Source organism: Dermacentor silvarum, chromosome 9 (assembly GCF_013339745.2).
Source record: "Dermacentor silvarum isolate Dsil-2018 chromosome 9, BIME_Dsil_1.4, whole genome shotgun sequence".
Classification (NCBI taxonomy): Eukaryota; Metazoa; Arthropoda; class Arachnida; order Ixodida; family Ixodidae; genus Dermacentor; species Dermacentor silvarum.
This window is the reverse complement of record NC_051162.1, coordinates 118,473,682-118,491,283: the sequence shown is the minus strand read 5'-3', so window position 1 is coordinate 118,491,283 and position 17,602 is coordinate 118,473,682. Positions and strand designations below refer to the sequence as shown.

The window sequence follows — 17,602 nt, the reverse complement described above, 5'->3', positions numbered from 1 at the left end:
TTTTGCTGCTCTACAGCGCGAACAACTGCGACATACACAAACACGCAAGCACAGGGTAAAAGCGGGTGGAGAGTGTGTACGGTCAAAGAAAGCAGGCGCACCGGCCGGTGCGTACACCGTATGTTCCGCAGTATAACGGGGCAGCAGTGAACCAAGCGTCTTTGAAGTGTGAGGTGACATAGAATGTTTTCGAGTTCGATATTGGGGTGACTTCGTTTCTGCTGCTTTCCTGTCGAGCTTGTGTAGTTGTTGCCTTTCTTGATGTTAATTTTTGTATCTATTGCCGTTTGTATTCTCGAACTTCGCAATTTCTGTCTTACTGTATCATTTCGCTGCTTCCTAACCTTTTCTCGTTTCGGTCACGTGACAGTTCTTGTGTCAACCAGGAGGCTACGCAGAAACGAAGCCCGTAGGGGTCATCAGTTGCTATATTTCTATTATATTGTTCTCCTTGTTATTAAGCAATATATTTCCACTCCTACTCATCTTTATGTGCGCGCCCGCGTCTCTTGCAAGAATAATGGATGATATTCTGTTCTGTGGCGTGTCAACATAACGTCTATAAGATGTAGCAGAAACAACACAAATAGACTAATAGGCTTCCTATAACGACTTTTTTTTTAAGTTGGGCGTGTCCCTTGTAAAAATATTGCGCGACATCCTGTCGCATGTCCTTGCAATGTCTATGACAGGAGTCGAAAATTCTTCAGAAAGACAACAGAATATCATTAATGACTTGTAAGACGTGCTCCCGCGCGCTTGTGAAACTGACGCACGATATTCTGTTGCCACTGAAGGTAATGTTACAGGAGGCCTAAACAAAGTCAATAGAGAGACAGCAGATTTTCTACAATGCCTTCGGTGGGAGTTGTTTGCATTGTGGCCTGATTGTGGTCACAACACAATACCTGATATTGCGTTCGCTCGCTGTGCCCCGTTTCGTACCAGGTAACGTTGCGCACGCTACGCAAGTAGTTCGGTCACTGCAGGTCTCACTCCGCGCGTTTCGCAGTGAAGTTTTCTTTCAGCTACGACGCTTTCCACGAACTAACTACATCGTATATCACGTCCACAACTTGTGCGCGAAATGTTAGGTCAAATTACGCATTATGCGGCGTACCTCTGTGCTTCCGTTGTGCGGCGAACTATGTTTTGGTCGCGAACGCAAGCGGTGCGCAGCGGCCGCTGGTCGCAGGAACGTGTCACTCCGCTTGTTCGGTGGTAAATAACTTCACAAGATAGCTTCCATGTAATAATTAAGTCATAATCTTGTGACCATACCTATTGAATCGAATTGCATGACGCGTACCCGTAATTAACACGCGAATAAATTGTCTGTTTTCGGTGAACGTTTTCGACCGGCTAAGCTTTGTTAAAGCGTTATCGCTCAGCGCAAGACTCGCCTTTACGTATCGAAAATTTCTGTGTAAGTCCAACTTCGGTACAACGAACACGGATGTAACGAATTATCAGATATAACGAAGTAAACAAAAATTGTCTCGCCACTTTACAGTGTAACACATATATGTTTATAACGAAGCTTTTTTATTTTGTCAGATGCGACTTCGGTAAAACTAACGCGGTTCGACTGCACATTTCATTCATCTGCAGCTCTTTTTTTTTTTTTTTTTGATCGAGAATATGCGCAGTGAGGAAATTTGCAGAAGAATAAAATGGGGCTGGAGTGCATACGGCAGACATTATCAAATCCTGACTGGGAGCTTACCACTGTCATTGAAAAGAAAAGTCTACAATCATTACATTCTACCGGTGCTAAAATATAGGGCAGAGACTTGGAGGCTAACAAAGAAGCTCGAGAACAAGTTAAGGACCGCACAAAGAGCGATGGAACGAAAAAGGCTGTTAAGAGACAGGAAGAGAGCGGCGTGGATCAGAGAGTAAAAGGGGGTAGCCGATATTCGAATTGTCATAAAAAGAAAAAAAATGGAGCTGTGCAGGCCATGTAATGCGTAGCTAGATGGATAACCGGTGGACCATTAGAGTTACAGAATGGATACTAAGAGGAGGGAAGCGCAGTCGAGGACGGAAGAAAACTAGGTTGGGTGATGAAGTTAGGAAATTTGCAGGCGCACGTTGAAATTAGCTAGCGCAAGACAGGAGTAATTGGAGATTGCAGGGAGAGGCCTTCGTCCTGCAGTGAACATAAATTTAGTCTGATGATGATGATGATGATGACGATGATGATGATGATGCGCATTGAGAGAAGTCATTTTAGCGTTGCCTGCTATGTATACAAAACGGAGCAAAATGGGGGTGCGTGTTACATAAATTGTATGTTACATGACTTCCGCCTGCGCGGCGCGAAACTTCCCGCGAGAACATCTCGTAGAGGAGAGCCGATTACGTGAGGGCTAAATGTCATTTCACGAGACGAGCAGCCGACACATGCTCTCGTCAGCAACATAACCAAACAAAACAAACCAAAACCGTTGTCAGCTAAAAATAAAAGCAAACAAAAGACAATAAATGCACTTAGAACTCATATCCCCGAGGTCCAAGGCGGCAAAGCCTAGAAAAGCGCGAGAAAGTGAGGAAGGCATCCGTGAGATCCGCAATAATTAGGTAGAAAAGGCACCTGAGAAGAAGCAGGGCGGCGTACGTGTCGTAAGCGCCGGGTGTGTGAGATAAGTGCGTGCTCCGAAGTACCTTCACGTACGCCTAACCACAAGACATCATGCCTACGTGGCGAAACGAGATCCCGCGGGACTCGCGAGAAGCGGATGATCGTTAAGGTTGCTTTACCGCACTACCCGCCTGCAGTGCAGCGAAGAGGAAAGCCGCACGACGCGGAATTTCACTCGTCGTGTTGCAAGAACACTGTGTTGCCCAACACCATTCTTGAGTTTCACGGTTCTGGTATGCCGCCTGCGATTCTTTTCTTTTTTGGGTGTCATAACTTGGAGTGGAGTCTTTCAGTTGCAACATTAGCCTCAAATAATATTAGTGCTCCTCACAATTCAAAAATGTTAGGTTGCCTTTCTATGAACCCTGCAATATTTGTTTTAAGTCGAGAGATGACAAGTAGCTGCGGAGAAAGTCTCTATTGAATGAGCCAGAAAGTGATTCTGAATTTCGATTCCACTTCGAATACTTCAGCGCATAAGAGAATGTGAATATGTTTCTTTTCTTCTTTTTTTCATGCGAGAAGGAAAAGCTTTTCGTCGAGTTTCCGAAACTTCTGCTCAGCCACCATCTTGATTAAACGGCAACGTAGCCTGCATAGTTTTTCCCTTCGATGCGATCTTCGTGAAGCCGTCTCTTTTTGCTGGCTTCGTCAGAATCGGAACGATACTGAATACGGTCGTTGTCCGCTTAGCTGTCTATTTCGCCGTCTATACGGCGAGTATTAGCATCGTATTAGCCTATAGCATCGAATTACAGTGCAAGTGTTTCCCAGCCTTCATACTATAGCTAGGTGTCGTCCTCTTGCGGGCGGAGAAGCGCGAGGTCCAGTTTCTAAGACGTGTCAGTACTGCTTTAATCAAAGCGCGCGTTAATTACTGTGCCCGAGTGCGGGCGACTTTGCGAGAAACACCGTTTCTTCCATTCCCCCTGCGCATTAAGTGCGAGTGTTTCCGGCACCAGAGAACCCGCGGAGCTGTCGTAGCCGCTGAACCCGCTTGTCGTCACGTTCGCTCTCGGCTCGGGAAAGGGTGAAAAGATTGTGGGTTGGGAACCTAGAGGGAAAAGGAGGAGGAGGGGAGTCGCGGGGAAGGATAGGGAAAATGCGGGGACGCTGGGTAAAGGGAAAGGGTTGGAGGTGGAACGATGGGGAAGAGCTAGGGAAAAAGCCAGTACAGCGCAAGCCGTTGCCGCCAGCTGTGTGATGACCGGGCGTGCGCGGCTGATGGAGACGGTTTATGCGCCTCAACGTTTTCCGCGGCGAGTTTTTCTCCCTTGACCCCCGTCTGCCTCAGCAGAGTGCCCTGTGCCAAACGCAGGCAGAAAATAGCCGGCCCGGGGCAGTTGTCTATAAAAGCATTGCTTTCTATTGAACGAGTATGCAAATGAACGGTTGTGTCCATAGAGTTTCCCTGCGATAGTTAGGGAAATCTGGCATTGGTGCCCACGGCAGCTGCAAGTTCAGCCGGCGTGGGAACAATGAGTAAGTCCACGGATTTGCATAAACTTCGTCCTCGTGACACCAAATGACTTTGCGGCTTTGCAAATTGGCTTTCTTTTTTTTTCAGCGATATTTCACCTTATATATACAACGAGAATTCGCGGCGTATTCGCGACGATCGCAGTAACATATCGCCTTCGAGGGTTCAGAACATCGGGATTGCTCGGAATCTTTTTTTTTTTACTTTTAGGCGTAATAAACAAACGTGATGAGACCGTCTGAAGCCACAATCATGGAGATTAGGAAAAAAATTCGCGTAGTATACTTATCGCTCGCCAAATTCCGCCATGGGGTTAAATTTTCAACCAGAGTCCGTAGCAGCCCTCTCGGCCAATCAGAGCTCGCAAGATGGCGAATTCGACAATGCGGCTGAATTTATCGATGCATATAGAACACCACTTTCAAAGTAGCCGAACTAGTTTTCTCTACAGTGAGTTTAGTAGAAACACATGTGGTCGTGTTCCTCTCGTTTCCACTTCCTTTTCTTTTCTTCTTTTCTTTTTTGTACAGCGAAGCTGTTATAGGTTAGGTTCCGGGAGATTGCGTCCGTAGGAAGCCGGAAGTTTAGTGTACAACAATTTCAGACACGTCGCGCTACCTCGTGGATTTGTATGAAAACACCGGGTTGGCGGCGTTTTCAAACTTGAACTAGTAAAATAGTGTACATTATGCCACGGTTTTCGCCGGATCTTACGTTTGCTTCTTCATTACGTGAGGTAGGTAACCCCGGCGACCACGTGAGTGCGTTAGTGCTTGTGTGAGCGCCGCGAATGGCGTAGCCGTCTTTAACAAAACGCTTTGACGGTTTGGTGATCGCGACTGTGTACGTTCCCCCTGCAACGCCTACGAAAGACATCGAAACGTTAATGATAGACATGTTCGGTTGGGTGACGCCCAACGACGATACGCCCCTTCTCATTGTGGCTTCCATTTTCACAGTAGTGGAAGCTAGGCTCTGAATTTTTTTCGATGTCTAGGGTGGCGAGTGTCTGTCATGTACCACGTTCATCTGCAACGACTGCCTTAAAGTGTTAAAGATAGCGGATTCAAGACAAATTTATTATTTTTTTACTTGTAAAGCTTCGCGAAAACAACGGACATTTCAATTCGCGTGACAATTACCCACTGTGGTTATTCATGAACAACGCAATTCACTAAGTTTCTTTCTCTTTTTTTTCTCTATTAAGAGGAATCATTACATCAAGAGATTGTATCTAAATATATAGGAACAAGGAAATTGATTTTCTTGAATTCCCACTTCCCCCGAATTTCATTTGAAACAAAGGTTAAATAATTACCAAATTTAGGGAGCGTACTTTCTTATTTAAACATTTTTTTTCACAAAAGTGGCTGAATATCTCAAAATTGAGAAACATAGAAACAGAAGCATGCATTTCACAACATTGTAAATCAGCAATACAAAACGGTATCGCAATTCTATAAACGGAGCAAATCAGAGATGCAAAGAAGACAAAATGGATGTAGTAAACACCCTGTGTAATATACTAATGGTTTGTCAGTAGGACTTTTTCAGTACCGTCGTAAATAATATACCAATATCACGTAACGTACAGTCTCATCTATCGCATTTGTCCACTTTCGATACTCTGTCAAATGGAGCTTGCAGAACCAAAAGTAAACAATCGGCAGATATCTGCCTGGATGGGGCAAAAGACTACGTTCCTGTTGAAAAGGCGCAGGGCATTGTGTACAAGATTACCTGCACCGAATGCCACGCGTCGTATATTGGAGACACTGGAAACTTCCCGGAAAGAATTCGTCATTACAAGAATGGCATTCGCCACCTAAGCAGAGAACGCAGTGCCGTGGCAGAACACTGCGAGCTTTTTGATCACCAGATTAGCCCCGCTAGGGCTGTCGTCTTGAAGAGAAAAGTTACTACCCGCCGTTTACGCTCAAGATCTACGAAAAGTGTCAGCGCGCCTGTCAAAGCACCAGAGACGCACATAAACACTGCTACGCATCACGCCATTGCACCACTGAAGGAGTAGCCGCCCGGGCTCCGAAACGTCGGAGGTTTTTTTTTTTTTTCTTTTTTTTTTTTTTTTTTTTTTACAGCGAAACTGTGTATGGCTAGGCTTCCGTGCATTTTTCGTGTGCGTGTGCAAAACTTAGGACCGACCCTGGTGATAGCGCAAAAAGGGTCCAATCGCATTGGCACATACCCCTGTGGGCGTCGGGACCTGTACCGTGCCCTTGAACAACCCTTGTCACACCTGGGACCCAAAGAGGTCCCACGAACAAAGGTAACAATATAGGCTTTTAGAAAAATGTTTGTTACATTTTTTTTTCAAAAAGAACTGTTATTAATGACACAAGACACTAAAGTTTGGGTGTTGGTTTTTGAGCAAGCATGAAGGTGCGTGTTCGTTTAGTGTTTGTTGAATTTTGTTTGTTGAATATTCTAGCACACTAGTGCGATCATGGGCTAGGCCTCCATCCCTCGATATCGAGAACAACCTCAAGAATACCGCCGAGATAACGCCCCAAGTTTGCAGGCAACGTGGGCGTAGCAAGAGTCTACAACACCATTCACTTACCGTGAAAGGGGAAAACAGGTTAGAAACGGCTACCCGTTCAGCCTGAAGTGGGCCGAATGCCGCCATGTCAGGCGTTTCGTTGCATCCGGAAGTGTGCGGCAAACCTCGAGAAACACCGGCGTCGCGGTAAAACATTTCTAACGCGTTGTAGTTGGATAAAGGGCCACAAGGTGTCGCTACTAACGTTGTAATTGTCGTCCACATATCCGCGGTAACCCGGCATTCCCTACATGTAATACCCCAACAGGGGCTTTTAAGGGTTCATGAATGATGATGAGGATGATGATGGTAATAAGCGGTAATACGGACAAGTTGTACGTAAGCTCGCGCTGTCGTTCAGGTGACTGCCTCGTGTTTGGTTCGTTATGAGCGTTACACCCTGTTCGTTAACATTCCTCCGCTCTATCCCCCCTCCCCTCGTGTTCGCAGAGAGAGTCAGGATGCCAGAACCCACCCCGTCCCCGACGTCATGCCGCCTGCTCCCGTTCTCGGGCCACCGGTCCCCGGACGGCTCGCTGTACGCCCTCAGCGCCACCAAGATCTGGACGCTGTCTCCGTCACCGCCGGTCAGCAGCAGAGGAGGAGGCGGCGGCGGCACCGGAGGGGGCGCCGTCTGGCGGGACTCGCCGTTGCCCCAGAAGCTCAGCGGCGACGCCTGGCGAGTGGTGTGCGCCAGCGACCGCCACGTGCTGCTGTACGACGGTGTTCACGCTTTCTTGCACACGCACCGCGTATCGGCCTGGAGGAACGTCACGTTGGGACAGGCGCGTGGCGGCACGCCGGTAAGCATTATTCGTAAGTACGCTAAGAACGCGATAAAAAATGAAGTCCGTCTAAAAGCTTTCCGCATAAAGCTGCGGCAGAAAGGGATAACGATAGCAAGCTAAGGCCTATCTTCTCACGGTGGTGATGACGCACGCGATCTTGGTCATCGGTCACAGCTTAAAGGGCCCTTGAAACAATTCTGACGATTTTGTTACAAACGTACTAGTGGTTAGGCTACGTCCTTCTGATCATTAAGTGACGCATTTAAGCGCTCCGCGTAAGGCGTGTAATTCATTATTAAATTTCATAAATGTGCTTCGCTACCAATCGCAGCGGCGTCGCTCCCGCGAGTCTTCAGCCGCCCCCTCACAATTGACGTAGTTAGCCCAATTGACGTCAGTTGGGGGAGCTCTCCGATTGGCTACCCAGGTTGCGTCATCTATCAATTTTATTCAGCTTTACGATGAACAATTGTCGTTCGCAATAGTTGAAATGTTAGATAATTTGTTTCTATAAAAATGTAACAGGAAGAGGATACACAACGACAATTTATCACTGCAGTCAAGCGCTTCCGCCACAGAGCAAATGTCGTCTGCTTGCGTTACAACGCTCTCCGTGTTGACGCGAGGTGCGGTCAGTGTTGGTCTCGAGCTTTCTTTTCGCGAGCACCATGGACCGCCTTTGTTACGTTGTGGACTGCAAATGTAGCGATCGGCGATAGCCAGGTCAAGCTGCGACATCGTGTCCCTCTGCAAGGCAACATGCGAGAGGGTGGCTACTGCACATCGGGCTGTCGGTATCCGATCGGCGCCAGCGTCTGGCCGTCACTTCACGCCGGAGGATTACTACCACAATAGAGAGTTCTAGGGTGTCCGGTATTCGGGTGAACTCAAGCGCAAGTGGACTGGGCGTTTTACCGGGTGAGCAGAGGCGCAAACGTGAACGACCTTCACGGTGCAGCACCTGGTGGCACAAATCTCAATCAGACAAACACAGAGCTAATATAGCAGTAGCCAAGTGTATTCTACTTTGCTGCTGATCTAAATTTTCGACAGGATCGTAATCACGAGCACGCTGTCTTTTTAAATGTTTAAAATGTTTTACACTTGCTTACAGCAATGTTAGCTGTGTTTGGCTCGTTAAACTCTGCGCCACCAGGAAGCTGCACCGTGCTGGCCGCTCACGGTTACGCTAAAGCTCTTTCATCACAGCGGTAGTAGTATGGAGGGAGCTTAGTTTACTCCTCTCCATCAAAACGCCCAGCTCGCCTGTGCTAACCGGAATAACGGACACGCTCGGCGCGGCGACGCACGCTGCTTGGATAGCTCTCGCTGCGGATCGACGGCAATGCGGCTAGTGGAGGGGTTGGGGAGGCATCGTGCTCTGGCTCCAACACAACCGGAAGTAGACGACACGACGTCACATTATGCAGCAGAGCCAATGAAGGCGGAGCTTAGCCCCTATCACTCGGTGAACGAGTCAAGGAGAAACAATATTAAATATTATCGTGGCGTCGCTCGGCGCTAATGTAATGGTAAACTCGGCGCTAATGCAGTTCCACTCAACGTGAAAGCTGGGGAGTGCGGAGCAGAGATTAGCCGGTGTTTTCCCTGTGTTTATCTTGTGTTTAGCTATTCTCTTTACGATGTTGGGATTTGCATGCCTGCGCTGGCGAGCAGTCTTCAGCTTCTCGGGCGCGCATCGCTTGATCATCCCTGCGTCGGCACTGTCTTTCACGGGCGAGCGCCCGCTGTCGCTTCAAGCGTGCTTGCTGTGAAGTCCCTAAAAACTTTAGCTTGCTGCTCGGCGTTCATGGCGGGAAAGAGCGTGCGGGCGCGCGGAAACGGCTCTAGGCGCGCTCCTCCTCTCCCGCCAGATGTCGCGCGCTGGCGAGCGGAATTCTTCCATGATGATGATGATGATTCATTGGCATCCCCTTTGAAACGGGGCGGCAACAAATAGTCACCTAGCCTGCTTGATTTAATCAGGTATACTATACATGTTCTTTATCTAGCATTTTTGTATACCTCTCATTATTATTTTCCTTTTTCAAAAATTTACCTTGTGCCGCTGCCTATGATTTTAAGAGATCAGGTCGTATCCATCTTTTCCCTGCTTTTTTTCCACCAGTACTCCAATCGTCTCTTGCTGATCTCTACGGCTGATCTGTTTATGTTTCCTTGCACTTTGAAACCAAGCGCTTCTGGGAGTTGCACGTTACCTACGGTTCTCGCTGGGTGGATCCCGTCGCATTCCATCAGGATGTGCTGAGTGGTTTCTGGATCTTTACTGCAGCATGCACATGTCTCATCTAGTTCCGAATATTTGTTCCGATATGTTTTCGTCCTTAGGCAACCGGCTCGAGCCTCAAATAGCAAGGCACTGCCCTTTGTGTTATCGTACAGATTTTCCCTTCTAATTTCTTTCTTCTCATTCTTGTAAATCTCCATTGTCCTTTTTGTTTCCATTCTTTGCATCCAATTCACGGTCTCTATTTCTCTCACTTTCTTTCTGATGACTCCTGGTTGTCTATTTGCAGTTTCGATTATCCTGTACTTGGTTGCCAACTTCCTTGACCTCTTCCTCCATTCTGTGTCTACGCTTTTCATGTAGAGATACTTGTGCACTTTAGCCGCCCATTTATTTTCATCCATGTTCCTGAGCCTTTCTTCAAAACTAATTTAGCTCAAACTAATTTTGCTTCAAAACTAATTTTGCGCCACCACCCCACTTGTGGGGTGGTGGCGTCCTCTGTTGCACTGCGCCGGTATTAGCCGGGTGCGTGAGACGCTATTTTAACGAATTTCTCTTAAATAATTCGATTAATTCATGAGTATTCCTGTGTGTTATATTATTCTGAATCTAGTTAGTTTATATTACCCGGTTTTGCGCTGGCATTGGCATGTTTTGGCCCTGTTTTGCGCTTGTATTTTCTGAGTGTGACGACATGACACATTAGACGCCGACAGCCCGTGCCCTTAACTAAAGTGCTGCGCACTTAAAAGCATCGCTGGGGAGGAGGGTAACTTGTAATCGTCCGTAGCGCTCTTAATAAGGGCCGCTTCACTTAAATTGTGGCGCGAATGTTTTACTGTAGCTGTACCCTCGCGTCTACAAAATTTGTACACGCCGTTTCAGGGACGCTCTAAAGTGCACGCGTTGGCTAACTAACGCTAGAAAGGCCAAGGTAACGCGAGTTGGTGAATTGTCTGTTTTTGCTACGACGCGCGGTATTGTGGAACCATCTAGCATGCACTGGGTGAATGGCGGCTGTTTCCTCCTATCTTTTCCTGCACACATTTCGCGTCGTTTACCGGCTTATATTTTGCGCGATTACAGATATGACACACAAGAGGATTCAGACAAGATGACACAAACCACTGCAAACACTAACTTATAGAATTGTTGACTGTGGGGCCAATTGGTGCATCATGTTGCGTCGTTGAGCGGAATATAAGGGTGGAAATAAACGATGTGGGAAGGAGTATAGCCTGCTGTACTTTAGAAGTGCACTAAAGTATAGGTTGCTATTGCAAGTTCAATTTTCGTGATTACAACGGTGCAAGCCACTAAGTGTAAGTAAAAAATAGATACCAGACACGAGCGCTGGCTCATGACTGCAAGCTTCACTGGAATAAACGTCCCTAATATCGAAGAAAGCTTAACTACCTCTGTATTCATTTCGCCAAGACGCATTAATTCCCCGTTGTGTTCACAGAAGCAGAGTCGTGGGCTGTGCGTGCTGCCATAAGCACGTGAACCAGATGGCGACAGCCGTGCACCAAGCGCGAGAATATGTTCGCTTTAGCGACGGTTAGTGTGCTTGCCAGGCCTGCCAATGATGCTTCGAGTTGGCACTGCTTTAAGTGCGTCAACCAATGCACGCCAGCCGAGTTATCACAAAGGCAGCACTGCTTGCGTACCACTCGTAATCATTTCTCTAGTTGACGATCACTCATTTCTTACGCAGGCAACGGCCGCAATCTGGTGCACTCCGGACGAGATCCAAATGCTCAACCTCAAGACCGGCTCCCTCACCAGGTTCCTCGGTGACGGCCACATCAACGTCACCGAGTCCACGAGGCTTCCGGTGCTGCCCGCCAGGAAGTCACACACACACACATGGTACCACCGGGACCAAGTGTACGTCATCACGGACAAGTACCATAACGGCACCGCCCTCCTCAATAGTACCACCATCCTCTGGAAGGCCTCAGGACTGACCGTGTACAAGAACTGGAACGTCGCCTCCCAGTGGAGCCAAGGCACCCCCAATTACCCGGACTCTCTAGCCAAGTCCTATTCCTGGACTGGAGGCGAAGACCTCTGGCTGTGGAGGGAGCTCGGAACTGACTGTGAGCTGTGGAGGTTCAACGTGACGGCGCAGTCCTGGACCACGCTGAGGAGAGAACACGTCTCGCCGGCACATGGTCGGCCCGTGCTCGCCTGGTCTCGAAAGAGCGACGACGCGCCGTGCCTCGTGTTTGCCGACTCAGCGTGCGACTCGATGCCCTACACGTACTGCCTGACGAGTACCGAACTCGCTGGCGGCCAAGCTACCACAACGTCCGTTGCCTCACAAGCCAACACGACGTCCGCTGCTTCTCAAGTGGACACGGCAACTGAAATCTCGTCCGTGACGCCTCACTACACCACTTCGGGCGCAAGGACAGACGCAGGGACGCCGCCCGCTGTGACGACGTCACCAGCCGCCACAACACGCGACGTCACGACAACAACGTCCGTGAAGCCAACGGGGGTGACCTTGACGTCGGACACTACATCGCCGTCCACGACGACGACCACAGCTAGCTCTCTTACGACCAAGGCGATTGCTGGTGAAGATGCCAGCTACTCCGTGATTGATTCTGACCAGTCCAAGTGGCACCAGCGGAATTCGGGCATCTTCGGATCAATCATCTTCTTCGGGACGTCAATCACCATATTCACCATCGTCGGCGTCGTCTGGTGCATCCGACACTGCGTGCATTTCCCTAAAGAGGCGCTCTTGCTCAGGGACCCGCCTTCAGTGAGATACACGGCCATTCCCGACACGATTGCGTGAACGCGGGCTCGGCGAGATTTGAATGTCAGCCTCCGCGTAAGCCTATTGGCAAGCTCTATTGTCAGTAGCAGCCTTCGGTACAGGGCTTTCCCCTGAAAACAAAGATACTGACTGTGTCTGGGCCACGGCGGTCACAGACGAGGAACTGCGGCGGAAGGAAGACGCCAAACACCAAACGACAACTTCCGGTTTGCCAAGAACAGCCGCCATCAACGCGAGGCAAAATTGCGACTTCGTGTATTCGTACAATCTTTGCGTCAAAACAATGCGAAAAGGACATAGGCAAGCACTCGAATGCTGCCCGTGGTTCGCAAAAGTGTGAGACGCACATTTGTCTTCGGCCCCACTTCTCTGCTATGTCTGTGTTTTTGATTTATCTTATTTTCGTAGATTCCCTTATCATCAGTATTGGGCCACTCGCAGAATTTTCAAAAGTTCAAAGCGATCCATGGCCCTTTTTACGTGCGCTTTAAAGGTAGCACGAAAATTAACAGCACAGCCACCTTTTTCTATTTGCAAAAAAACATACCGCCTAATGTTTCCTGAATCTCTCTGGCTCGAGCCAACGAAATGATGGGTAGCCAGAAGTCGTCACTGATGGAGTACTTTCTTGCCAAAAGTTTTAAAATGTTCATTAGGACATGGGTAAAGGTAATTTAATTTTTTTTTCGCCCTATGTACTCGTATTTCCCTCAATTTCGGACCGCGGGGTACCGTTTGCGTCATGACCACGTGACTCTGCCTTAATTTCACTTAATTTCCGGCTTATATTTTCGTGTCATACTAATATCGGAGATATTCTCGTCTTGTGACACACGTTCCGGTTTCACTTGTTTCCGATCCATGTGTTCACTGGCGGCCCGTAACAGTAATCTACGTATAACAGACTTTAGATTTATGACGCCATGAATGGAACGCAAGCGCGCGTCATTGCGAGCTTTCAAGAAAAATAGAGAGGAAAGGGCTATTTATTTAAAAGCAGGGATGTTTGTGGGCGTAGAAGTATTCGCCTACGTGCTACTCTGCAAAGGATCTGTCACGCGTGCATGTGTGTTTTGCACAAGTGCATTTGGCCAAGTCGTGTACGCGACCTACGGGGTCTGCAGTGTTCACTACAGCTAAAGAGCGTTAAAGTTTGAGCATCTTTTATATCGACACGTTAAACTCACACAATCTTACAGATAGAACGGCTCCATTGACAAATAGCTAAAATCAAATCAACAACGTGATGATAATGCACGAGAAACAATCTGCAGCCAATACTTTGCGCTTCCAGACTCAAAAAGCACAGTTTCAATCCACCGGGGTATTTTGAGAGTGATGTTTTAACATATCAATGCATTCCGAGTGTACACTGATACATTCAGGTCTCGCCATGACCTTCTTTCATGTTGTCATATCATGGGACAAAGATCGTGGAAACCCTTGCTAATGCAGCATGCGGGCCTTAAAGATCACAGTGCACAATAAATTGCACGTAATTACCTTGCAATGGTATTCTAGCATTGGGTACATCACGTATAAGCGATTACATGTTTTATAACATACCGCAAAACCGGTACTGTTAACATAGAAGGAAGTTTGCCAGTTAATGCCGGAACAAAAAAGGAATAGTGATCACTACCACATTAAAACAGTTAGCAAGTCTGGACCAGATAGTAGTTGGCTGATCAATGGGCCACATCAACGTTGGGAGTACATCTACACCCCTGTGTCAGCTTTGGTCACGTACCTCTTGGGATCTATACTCAAAGACCAAAGGGAGTGCTGATGACTCCTTCGTGCGAGAGTAATCGCTTGTCTCATATTTAACTCCCTTTTCTACATATCGCGCAACTCAATTCCTTCGTAACCATCCGCTGCTGTCAGTTGCGTGACGTATCGCAAACGAAAGGAAACACGTTGGTAGGATAATCAAATTTAGACGTTTGTCGATCTTTGCTGCTTATACGGCAGTTCCCAATTTTGTATTAAAATATATCTTAGTTATTGTCTGCTAGTTCGTTGTTAGCCTCTGTTTTTTTTTTTTTCTTCATTGCAATTTGTAATTTCGAGTTTACTGTTCGCTGATACGCGGATGAAATGAGAGCACACGTCTTTTTTTTTTCTCGAAGCAATTTAAGGCTGTAATTAGTGCATTTGAAAGTGCAAACATGCAAATTTGCCCAAGGATCATGGCGTGGGACAAAAGTAGTATCTGCGTGTGCGTGTTCCTTTGTCTTCTTCTTCACGTGTTGACGATCCGGAGCTCCCACGAGCTCGATTCACCCGAGGAGGAGGAGGAAGAAGAAGAAGAAACTTTTACTGAAACCAGCAGTTTAGTTGGCTGGGCCTAGGCCTCCCACGTGGGGACGTCGAGGTCTTGCCTCTTCGCCGCCTCGCAAGGTCTGACAAATATACTTTCAAGTTTTGTGGAATATCCTTTTATTTACAAAGCAAACTTTGCAACTGTACATATCAACGACAACCATGGCTCTGAGTGTGGTTTCGTGTGAAAGTGCCATATATGATGCTGCCAAGTCGGCGCAAGCTGTTATTGTTCTGCTACAGCGCACCTTCATATATATGTTAGCGAGGCCGTTTGCGAATCCCTTTGCATTTCCTGCTGCTATGTTCGCTTGTACGTGTAAAAATGCTGCTGCAACCGCCCTCGACATTATAACCGCATAAGCGCAGTTCTTGGTGCTTCTAAACGTTGTCTTAGCGCATTCATTCGATTTTAATCACCGTACCTCACACACCCGATGATTATAAATGCCGCAGAGTACGTCACATCAGATCTGTAATCACATCCAGAATATTACAACTAGATATCTCTCTTTTTCTCTCACTTTTGTTCGAAAACGGATGTTTATGCTGCAGACAGCAACATTTTGTCCCTTACGTACACACACTGCGGCATGTCCAGCGAATAACTTGGCAAGCAACTGAAATTGAAGTCGGAAAGCGAGTTTAGAGTATCAGCGAAGATTTTACACCGATAGCTGTAGCACTTGTCGTGGGCTCTTCAACCCGTTCGAAATGTTGTCGTTGAAGGTCTGGGTCGCCGTCGCCAAATCCTTAGAAAAGATCACGCATGCGCAAAAACATCGACTTGGCATCTGCGCGTCTATCCCCACGGTCGGTGTATGTGCGCATGTTGGGGTCACAAATCTGGCACACAATAACTATACAGTATCACAATGTCATCATAAGGTCACCACAAACTTGCTACGAAGTGCCCAGAAGAATACGCAAGAGACCGACAGAATGTAGCTGTTGTTGTCACTGTATACAAGCTCGAAGAAAATTTCAAAATTTTGCGGTTTCTCTTGTCCCTCAAGCGTAATCGTCATTTATCTCACGTGCGCTTCGTTTCTGTAGTGCTGGTACTTTCATCACGGCACTTTCCGGTAATTTCAGGTCACGAAAACATGCGCGCATCAGCGCGACATAGCGTTTTTGGTAGAAAAGTAGCGAGCGCAAAGCGTTAAATAAAGGAATTGGGCACGCACGACTGATGACTGTACTGTTATGGGACACAATAACTCCCAAACGGTGCGAATGCTTTTGGGTGTACTGTAGACTGACATCGGTGTGCTTAGTTTTTTCTTTTTTCTTTTTTTTTCGCCCGACTTTCTTTCAATTACTTTAGGAAAGTACGGATGCTTATAGAGCCTATAATGCATGATTTTTCGCCCCTTTTCAGCACTTATCGAATCACTGTGCTGCGTTCCAGAAGAAACGACGGGTCAAATGACGTATGAGAAGTGAATATCCAAAAGTATATTTACCAGGCAATGAGCTCTCTGCCAAAACATGTTTTTCCCGGGTTTTCGGCAATCCAGATGGTGCGTATGCTTTAAGTTTTAGAGACGAAACAGCCTTGATGCGCGAAAGCGGTGATGCGAAACATGATGTCGAAGTTCCCATGGTGACGCAATAGTGACGTGAAGGATGACCTCATAATTTCATATCGATGTAACCGTGGCAAAAAAGATGACCTGATGGTTCCATCGCAATGCACGGTGACGTGAAAGATGACATCATGATTCCCATCGTGATGTCACCAGCATTGTATCTTTCCGTTGTGAGTAGCGGCTGTGCCGTGACCTGTCGCGATTTTTCCGCAGTGCCAATATGCCGATCGGGTGTTCATGTTCCTGAGTTCAACTGTGATGTTGTAGCCTGCCCAAGAAACTTGCAGTGTTTGTTTATTTTGTATGTATATAAATGTGTTTACCAGGTCAATGACTTTTGAGCCTGAATAACTTTCATTCATTTCCTCTCGGGCCCGCACAGGCGCTACAGAGAGGAGTGGTGACAACAAAAAAAACTGTTCTAATAAAACAACATGTTCACAGACAACCGACTTGAAACATCTCGTGATTATAGTCTCGGAGACGATGGAAGCGGGAAGCCAATTGCAGTCTTGACTTGTTTTTGGAATGTATATGACTGAAAGTACAAGTTTCTCCAGCAATGGGTGGGCACCCAATTTTATTCATTGGTCAATCCGGAATAACAAATGACCCGGAAACATAAAAAGAGACACCCGGAAATCGATTTTAGTGCATTAAATTTAGTGGAACAAGCATAAACGCGAAAAACGACGCCTATAATTAACTTAAGTAGCAGGGCTCCGAAGGTCAAGTGTTTGCTTCATGCGACACAACCTTTGATTGCAAAATTTTCTGGGGATGCCTGACAGTTTGCGTGGAGTTTGATAATGAACGAGAAACCCTGCAAAAAAGCATTCAAGCATCACGGCATATACCTTTTTTAATGCATCAGCATCAGCATTAGAACGCTCATGCGAATGAAAACCCGGCGGCGTCCGTCAGTTACCTCTTTGGCGTGAGAGAAAAGAGAATGGAGAGGAGGAGGGAAGTGTGTGACGTCACAAGTGGTGACGAGGAACAAATGAAGGAGAGAATATGAGAGAGGGTTTGTTACGGAGAGAGAGCGTGGTGTGACGTCACACCTTAATTAAGAGCCAATAGGAATACAGGTGGCGTGTGACACCGCGCTTCGGCGCTTACAGCTGGCAGACCACCAGGGGAGAGGGGGGGATCGCTCTGTGGCGCA

At 47.3% G+C, this 17,602-nt stretch overlaps 1 protein-coding gene across 1 annotated transcript in view; it reads left to right on the top strand.

The window, feature by feature from the left end:
• Nucleotides 1-16,843, top strand: part of LOC119464161 (uncharacterized) — a 66,307-nt gene extending 49,464 nt beyond the window's left edge. Inside the window, exons 2-3 of the mRNA XM_037725012.2 lie at nt 7,135-7,487; nt 11,441-16,843. Of these exons, the coding sequence (XP_037580940.1) occupies nt 7,135-7,487; nt 11,441-12,535 (1,448 nt within the window). The 3' untranslated portion in view covers nt 12,536-16,843. The remainder of the gene's footprint in view (nt 1-7,134; nt 7,488-11,440) is intronic.
• Nucleotides 16,844-17,602: the final 759 nt, after the last annotated feature.